General features: G+C 33.6%; 1 protein-coding gene and 1 pseudogene across 1 annotated transcript; both read right to left on the bottom strand.

Annotated features, from left to right (window-relative positions):
• Positions 1–1,685: 1,685 nt before the first annotated feature.
• Positions 1,686–3,140, bottom strand: LOC149225860 (two-component response regulator-like APRR2). Its single transcript, XM_089380039.1, has 4 exons — positions 2,735–3,140; positions 2,409–2,488; positions 2,111–2,279; positions 1,686–1,762 (listed from the first exon to the last, which is right to left on the bottom strand). The coding sequence occupies exons 1-4, from the start codon at positions 2,862–2,864 to the stop codon at positions 1,686–1,688; spliced, it is 456 nt and encodes a 151-aa protein (XP_089236165.1). The 5' UTR covers positions 2,865–3,140.
• LOC149225859 (linamarin synthase 2 pseudogene) lies at positions 3,036–4,427 on the bottom strand (annotated as a pseudogene).
• Positions 4,428–9,852: the final 5,425 nt, after the last annotated feature.

The following is a 9,852-nucleotide window of genomic DNA, read 5'->3' as shown; positions in this document are numbered from 1 at the left end:
TTTACAACAAAGAATGCTAGCTTGCTCACTTGCATTCCTAGCATTGAAATCACCCACAATAAGGACTTCACCTAGCTGCGAATATGTTACAATATCCACTTTTAAGGCTACAAATGGATCTTTGTAGTCAAGCCCTCTACTTTTGTAGATTTTTGAAACCCGCAACGCAAAATAGCATATCAACTTGTCCTGACGATGAACCACACTGGTTGGTTCGAAACGCGTCGACAAATGATATTCCTTGTGATTTTTGCCGAAAAATTCTCTCTAAATTGATATGGATCACAGAAGCCTGAACTCTAGCATGCAACAATTCTGATGTGGTTTCCATTTTCTAATATTTTAAACTAAATGAATTGCTTATTTGAGTCTTCTTTTTCTAACTGAATGAGACGACCTACCCCCGTGCCCTTTGTCATTCCTGTTGCCTTGTTCCACACTGCCATCTTCCAGTATCCTTCAAACAGAGGTATCATGTACCCTTCATGCTCATGTGTTTCTATGAGGCAAATTATGTCTCTATCTTCCGCAATAGGCCCTAACCCAGGTCCTCGTCTCCATGGGTAACCTCTGCAGTTCCAACAAACTAATCTTAAGGAAACTTTGGTATGACTTGATTACTATTTATTTTGACATGCAAGAGTCACATTTGAGTCTTTGTCCCCATTTTCCCATACTAACCTTGTTTTCTGATTTCCTGTTGAAGAGTTTGTTGTCTCTTCTTTATTACCATCTTGCTGCTCTGTTTTGGAAGGAGGTCCAAATCGCGCTATCACAGCTTTGCCTTTATAAATCCATGCTCTCTTTCCTTCATCTCTTGCTGCCCTAACCTTTAAAATTTCCTCCCTTCTTTCCTCCTGTTGTTTTATAGTTAAATCTTCTTCTAGGAAAGATCGAGAACCCCTCAAGAGATGTTTCTTACTTAGAATGATATATTTATCATGCAAGCTAGGCATAATGACTTTTATGGGCCTGACTCTTTCCCCGCTAAACTTACCCACCTTCCATGCTTGGCATATTTGTCCTTGCCATAGCAACTTGTCTTTAAAGAACTCTCTTGCAAGGTCAACAATACATTTATTTTTCCCATAGTCTTTCACCCCTTTAATAATTATGTTTGCTGCCCTATTTTGTTTTTCCTTGCCTTCACTATCTTGTATGTTGTTAACCTGAATATTTGTCTCCTTCCTTATTAGCAGAATTGCTAATAACTTGAGCCCAAGTTTTGGAAACTTTGGTGGAATCTCCTTTCGTTTCTTCTCTTGCATTCTCTTCATAGTTGTTTATTTGGGCAATCATTTTCCCTTTATCTTGGGATGATTTCACATTCACCACCTATGTACTTTCCACTACAAATTTCTTTATGTTTTGCACATCCGCCTTCATGCATTTCCATTTTGTCTTCTCTATTAGGAGAGCTTCCTGTAGCAATGCCACATGTTCTTTTAAAACTTTATTGCTCTCTACTAAAGCTTTGTTCTTAGTGTTTATTATATGAATTTTATAATCTCTTTCCTACCTTTTAGCTTCTAAAACCTCCCACTTTTATTTTGCATTTAACAATTCTTTCACATAAAAATCAGTTGACCAAATAAGAAGTGTGGATTTAGGACTAATAAAGCAAATTATCCATGACTTTTAAAACTGAAAAAGTGACTTAAATCCACACCATGAGAGACAAATGGCTAGTCAAATGCCATCCCTGGACCCGCCATTCGTTGACTTTCGGACAATGTGTTGTCCGTCGACATTGACTTCAATGCTGCTATGCAAAAGAGGGTTTCTGTTATTTGTCTCACTGTTTAGACGCGGCAGCAAAAAATCGAAAGACATGTGACCAGGGGTTAAATTTGACGGGTGACCCTACCCTTCAAGGAATTTTTTTATGACGTTTTTATTTTTAAACTGCCCATCATATGACTTTTAAAATTTATTTGTACAAGTTTCCATAATTGTTTTTGTATATCAACATATACATATGGAATTGCTACAAATCTTAATTCATGCTTGTGAAAAAGCCCTTCCTTATCACAAATTTTTAAAAAACCAAATTTAGAGGCATCTATAAATTTAGATAAATAACATGTGCGTATACGGGCGTCAAATTTACCTAAAATATAAGAACCAGACCCTCTATTATTTTCTGTATAGAGAATTGAAGAGAAAAGAATGGCAGAGAAGGCAAAAATAAGCTTTGAAGACTCACTTATTGTAGGGATATTCTTGCGAATCTCAGCACCAAGAATGTCGAATTCATCCAATCTTTCGCCGAAGGCCGCCTGCTGCAAGACTAAATTTAAATATTCTCAGTGCTTGTAGATTTATGCTGAAATACATGCAAATTTTGACAAAAGAAAACCCCGGCTTTTGTTCAATTTCCATAAAGAGAAATTGAAGCTGAAATTTACCTCTATTAAAGCTACATGGAACGAACTATCAGGGTTTGTAAGAGCTGTTACAGCATCCTCGCTTCGCTCAAACGTTGTCACTGCGATATCCATCAGATTTTGGAGAAATGAATCAAAAGCACAAAATAGTGAGTATCAACGAATTTGATCGTGTTCTCCACTGTCTCACTTAAAGGTATTTTTACTGTAATTTGAAATTGTATTGTCATAATTTTAACAAGGAAGCAATCTTAGCAACGGTCTGGCACAAAGTTTCAATAGTCAGTAAAGGAAGTATGGTTAAATTTTACTTTAAAAACCATAAATGAAGTGAAAATTCCTCTTACCTCCGTATCTACATGCTTCCAGTTTGGCCTTAATGTCATTGAGAGTGGCAGGATCTTTGTCTACTACAAGTACATGTAATCCTTTAGGAAAGTCCTTCCATAGATTGCAGTCTTCTAGTACTTGCAACATTGCCGATCTGCAGCTTTCACTTCCTAATGCAGGTTTAACCTTGGCGCTGCACAAATATTCCGCCAGAGAATTGTCGATCCACCCAAGACCGAGTACATACCCAGAAGCCCTTGTTATTGCTCGTTTACTTAGCAAAACATTGACCTATTTAAAGAAATCACATTCGCCGTTTCAGCGGGAGTCTGTAGAACCTGCACAGCGCCCGACTGCGAAAGCCTGGAAGACACAGACTAGATTAAGAAGAGAGCAGCTCTGAAAGTCTTTCGCGGGAGATTAATGCACATCTCACATGCAAAAATTCTGTATTCTTCCGCAATAATTATTTGAAAAGGATCAACCCTAAAAGCTTGGGCACAACCTGCTTGCTCGCCTCTAACCCCCACGCGATCTCTACCAGATCCTTGTCGGATATGACAGCTATACTTCCAAAGCAAACATAGATAACTGAAGACGGCACCTGACCGTCCAACCATTTCACACAGTCGGTTTCTTCAGTCCAGATGCTGTCAGACAGATGGGATTTTCGATTCTCATCACTTTCTGCTGCGTGTAAAAGAGGGCCAAGAGAATACAAGGGTGGAACTCTTATCCGGAGTGCGTCGAGTACAGGACCCTCCAGCTCATCAAAGGTATTGAGTATTACCATGTCGGCTTCCAGAGAGGCCTGCCCTTCACTTTTCATATGCTCAAACATGTAGCCCTTTGCAGATTCTGCGACTTGCAAGAAACTGGGAAGGTCTTTGACATGCAGCGGGGGCATTCCAGGAATGCACGTCAGTATTTCTTCCATGTATCCATTTGTAAAACACCTCTCATCTGCAGTAAACCATTGCATTTAGTCCTTCAAATCCATTAATGGAGAGGAGTTGAGGATGGAAACTTGGAATTAACTTATTTCAAAAGAAATTCAAACTCAACTGACCTTAGTGCAATCAGACAACAAAACTCATATGAAAAGAAAAAAAGTACAGGGAGATGAAAAGAATTGCCATAGTGATATACCTTTGAGAGGAACATAACCATTTTCAACGAGAAGAGGCATGAAGAAATAAGCTGAGAAGCCACAAGCGCTGAGCGTCCAGAAAGATACTCTGGGAACTCCCAGCTTCCTCGCGGTATTCTGCGGAAAGGAAAGAACCCCATCAGAAATAATACATGTCACGGGAGGAACGTCTGGCTGTAAATTCTTCAACTTGTCAATGAGCTTGTCGAAATGCAGAGGGGCGTTGTCATTCAAGGACTCAGATAGCTCATCTAGTTTGAGGGTCCGGCCATGGTCGGCAGGCAGGCCGTCTGGAATAGTTTCAAATCTGAAGTCCGCCGGGTGAGATTTCAGGGACTCCGATCCAGACCTAACCCACCGCTCTTGTATATAATCGGTGTTAACGAATGTGATATAAAAACCTCGGGCGTATAAGATTCTGGAAAGTTGCAGCATGGGCCTAATGTGACCTTCAGCGGGAAAAGGGAACATGACAGCATGAGGTCGGCTCGTCATACCAGCGCTATTACGGATGTACTTCAGTAACACAGAAGAGGGCCGATTCTCAGAGCGAGAGAGAATAGATGCGAATCGCCCTTAATGTTCCACCACGCCGACGATCTCCTTCGTCCTTTTGAATCCAAGTTCCAGTACCTCGAGTTTTAACTTAGGGGTGCCAAGTGGATTATACAGTGTAAAAAATATATACGGTAAGGTTATATATATATATATAAATTTATAAAAAAAAAAAATTAAAACTTTTAATTTTTAAACCTGCCCGTCATATTGACGTTTTTAAAAATTAATGGCAAGTTGCAAATAACGTGGAGATTTGAAATTAAGACGTATTTTACGAGTAAAATGGCTAAATACGGATATACGGGCGTCAAATTTAACCCCTGCATGTGACTTAAGAAACCCACGGAAGAAACCAGATACACTACATTTTGGATGTGATGTGTCAGAGAGTATTGTCTTTCTTTGGCTGCATCCGCCCTTGACTTTTGCCGGCGGCGGCCAGCAGTAAGCAACGATACATGGGGCCGTATACCGTTTGAGGGGGATATACAGTGTTACAGTGGGAGGTGGTATATAGGTCGAAGTATATACTCATTAAATGTTTATATTTAATGGGCTGCATCCGCCCTTGACTTTTGCCGGCGGCGGCGAGCAGTAAGCAAGGATACATGGGGCCGTATACCGTTTGAGGGGGATATACAGTGTTACAGTGGGAGGTGGTATATAGTTCGAAGTATATACTCATTAAATGTTTATATTTAATGTGCTGCATCCGCCCTTGACTTTTGCCGGCGGCCGCGAGCAGTAAGCAAGGATACATGGGGCCGTATACCGTTTGCCGGGGATATACAGTGTTACAGTGGGAGGTTGTATAGGTCGAAGTATATATTCATTAAATGTTTATATTTTGATTTAATGTTGCATTGTAGGGTATTTATTGCTCGTGAGTTTACATGATACACAATAAAGGTTTATATCTTTATTTAATGTTTCATTAGTGTTCCGTGTTTAATGTCTATGAATATGAGTGAGCCGTTTTAAATTATTTAAATAGTATTAAAATAATGGATTTTGATTTGTATGAAAATAAAGAAAATGGGTTGGATTGGCAATAAAGTCGGAACAATTTCGATTACTTATCCCATTAAAAAATAAAATAAATATTAAGTATCTCGATCAGTATAAACTGTTTTTTGAATTTGAATATTAATGAGTTTTTAATATTATAAAAATGAGATAATGATAATTAATAATAAGTACTATTATGATTCGGAAGTTTTTGATATTTTAAATCATAAAAGATTAAATATGGAATGGTTAATTCATAAAAATATTTTGTTTTTAATATTAATAATTGTTTACATTTTATTATAAATTTATTTTAATTTTGAATTTATTAAAGATGGATAGGGATGAAATCTCTCGAGATACAAATATTTTTTTGAGTATAAAATTTGAGGAAAAATTTACATCTAAAAATATTTGAATTTTTAAATCTAAAATAGACTTATATTAAATCTTAATAATATTATTTATATCATTGATTCTTATTTTTAGTTTTATTAAAAACTTAATAATACATATAGGTGCATATATATGATATGAATAATATATATATATATATATATAAAGTTCTTAAATACTAATAATACATATAGTTACTTATATATGATATGTATAACATTGATTCGAGAGAGAATTAAGTTTTTATATAGTTATTAATTAAACTTAAATACCAAGTAATAATACATATATATGGATAACATTGATTAGAGAGAGGATTAAGTTTTTATATAGTTATTAATTAAATTTAAATACTAAGTTCCTAAATATAATGGTAATTATTTAAATTTTTCTAATGTGATATGCATATTATATTTTTTGGTCAAAAAAATTGTATATAATTTTATTAATAAAAGTAAAATTACATTAGAACAAATTGAATTGAATTAGTTTGTGATATCCAACTGACTCCAAGAGTCGATGGATAGCTTCAAAGGGTGAATGACACATGGAATCCCATGTTCATGAAGCATTCCACTACCCATGTTCATGAAGCATAATTGGCACATGATAGACACAATGAACGAAATGATGTCATCACCTTTCTAAATGACATTCAACATAATCAGTGGCATATTCGCTGTAGAAATGACTCCCTTCAAAGAGGTCAAAACTGACTCTAGGAGTCGATGGATAGCTTCAAAGGGCGAATGTCACATATGGAATCCCATGTTCATGAAGCATTCCATTGATCATGTTCATGAAGCATAACTGGCAAGTGATAGACACAATGAATGAAATGATGTCATCAACTTTCTAAATGACATTCAACATAATCAGTGGCAGGAGTGGATGGATAGATTCAAAGGGTGAATGGCACGTATAGAATCCAATGTTCATAAAGCATTCCACTATCCCAGAGAGTGTGGTATTGATATTCAAGATCCTGGCAACTTGGATGGTTAGTGACAAGGGTGGGATGTATTTATATTTTTAAACAAATTTGGTCCATATGAGCCGTTTATATTGGGTCTAATAGTTTTGTTTTGTTGATGTCTATCTCCTTTTATTTGTATATGACGTCCAACAAATTCGATAGGAGTGAGGCCTTTTCTATTTTGAAATCGTTCTCACCATGATGTAAATTTGTCGTGAATTTATAGAAGCGATTGATATACAATTTTTTTATTTTATTAATTGGCATTGCAATGTGATGAAAAAAATTGACATTGCATGCGATGAGCAAAAAAATTCACGAGGCACGATAAACAAAAAATAAATGTATGACAAACAAAATTTTTATGTCATAATGTGACAAACAAAAAATCAACATCATAATACGATGAATTGAAATTAACACCATAATGCCGTGAATAAAAACTAATGATGTCACACTGTGACAAACAAATAACAATGTTATGTGATGACATAGTAAAATATAGTAAAGTTTTGTATTCAACCTTTAAAGTTAATGTTTAAATAATCAACCATATGTTTAGCATAGCCAACAATAGTTAACCTTGTTCACCCATAATTGTCCTCAGTCAACTTAAGTCGACCATATTCAATTATACTCAACCATAGTTAACCAAAGGAAATCATAGTCAACCTTACTCAGTCATACTCAAGGTTTGCAATGAATAACCATAGTTAACCATGAACATCGATAAACAATGTATAATTAAGTTTTAATAAAGTTTTATTTATAACGCATTATATTTGATAAAGTTTCATGATAAAACTTATATTTAACAAGATTTGAAGTTTATTTAATATTTACTTTTAAATAATATTAATACATTTTTAATAATAATAATATTATTATTATTAATATACATAGTAGTAAGGTTTATTAATAATATTAATATTAAAGTTTTTGAGTAAGATTTATTATTTATAAATAACAAAGTTTAAGGTTTATTTAATATTTAATTGGAATTACAATGTGATGAACAAAATTGGCATCATGTTTGCTGAGCAAAACAATTCACAAGGTCTGACAAATAAGACTCAATGTTACAATATGAAAAAAAAAATATTTCTATGTCATAATGTGACGAACAAAGATCAACACCACAATATGGTGAATTGAAATCAACATCACAATGTCACAAATAAAAAAATTGATGTCACATTGTGACAAAGAAATAACAAAGTTACAACATGATGACATGGTCATACTTTCGTAGTTAACCTTTACACTCAATGTTTAAATAGTCAACCATAGTCAAACTCGATCATCCATACGTTTAGCATAGTCAAGATAATCAACATTTTGCTTCCATAGTTGTCCTAAATCAACCTTAGTCAACCATTTTAAATTATAGTCAACCATGGTGGACCAAAGACCACCTTTGTCAACCTTAGTCAGTCATAGGCAAGGTTTAAAGTTGTTTAATAATAGTAATAACAATGAGCAGTCATAATCAGCCATAGTCAACCATGGACATCCATGTACAAAGTATAATTAATTTTCAATGTAGTTTTATTAATAAAGTATTATATTTAATAGGATTTCATAATAAATTTTATGTTTAATAAAATTTAAAGTTTATTTAATATTTAATTTAAATAGGATTAAAAAAATATTAATATTATTAACAAATTAAAAAAATTAATATTATTATTGTTAATAATATTATTAATATTCATAGCGGTAAGACTTATTATAATATTAATATTAATATTAAGGTTTTTGTATATGATTTAATATTTATATTTAATTAGGTTTGATGTTTATTTAATATTTAATTAGCATTACAGTGTGATGAAAAAAATTGGAAACACATTCATTGAGCAAAAAATTAACAAGAATTGTGATGAACAAAACTCAATGTTGCAATATGACAAACAACACACAGAAAATCAACATCATAATATGTCAAATTGGAATCAACACCACAATGTCACATATAAAAAAATTATGTCACACTATGACAAAGAAATAACAATGTTACAATGTCATGACATAGTCAACCTTTATAGTCAATGTTTAAATAGTCAACTATGGTCAAACACAGTCAACCATCTGCTTTCCACAGTCAATAATGGTCAACCTTGTTCACCCACAGTTTTCCTCAATCAACCTTAGTTGACCATATTCAACTATAGTCAACAATGGCTGACCAAAGGCAACGATAGTCAATGTTAAATTTTACTTAATAATAACAATGATAAGGTTGAATATTAATAATAATATTAATATTACTACTAAGGTAAAATATAGTAATATTGGTAAGATTAATATTAATATAGTTTATTAGTAATTTTAATATTAAGGCTTATGGTTAAGGTTTAGTATTTATATTTAATAAGGTTTGAGGTTTATTTAATATTTAAGTTTTTTCAATATTTAATTTTTAATATAAGTTATATAACTTTTCTCAACAATGAAATCATATCCAACTATGGTTAGACTAGCTCAATTATGGAAAATTATTGTAAACCATGGTTATCATGGTCATCTGTATTTATCTATAGGTAAATAATGACAACCATGGTCAATAATGTTCACCCATAGTCAACCACAGTTGACCATATACAACAATGTTTAAAAAGTGACATCACGAAATGATAAATAAGTATTAATGTCACAATATATGAAACAAATATCAACATTGTAATTTGACGAACAAATATTGGTATCACAATGTGATGAACAAAAATTGACATCACATGTGATGAACACAAAATTTGCATTGCAATGTGCTAAACAATAATCAACATTGTAATGTGACAAGCAAAATATCCACATTATGATGTAAAGCATGGTTAATCATGGTTGACTAAGGTTTACCATTATTATCCATAATTATCCATGTCAATCTTAGTCAACCATGGGTAATCATAGTCCACCATTGTCAACCTTAGTCGACCATGAGCAAGCATGGTCATCTTCGATTAGCCATAATCAACATATAATCAACCATGGTTAACCATTACTAACCTTAGTTGATCATGAGAAAATATGACGATCTATGATTA

The sequence above is a fragment of the Pinus tabuliformis genome, chromosome J, assembly GCF_031772625.1.
Source record: "Pinus tabuliformis cultivar Carrire ecotype Pingquan chromosome J, CPIR1, whole genome shotgun sequence".
NCBI lineage: Eukaryota > Viridiplantae > Streptophyta > Pinopsida > Pinales > Pinaceae > Pinus > Pinus tabuliformis.
The sequence above is the reverse complement of the archived record's forward strand: the minus strand, read 5'-3'. Positions and strand labels throughout refer to the sequence as shown.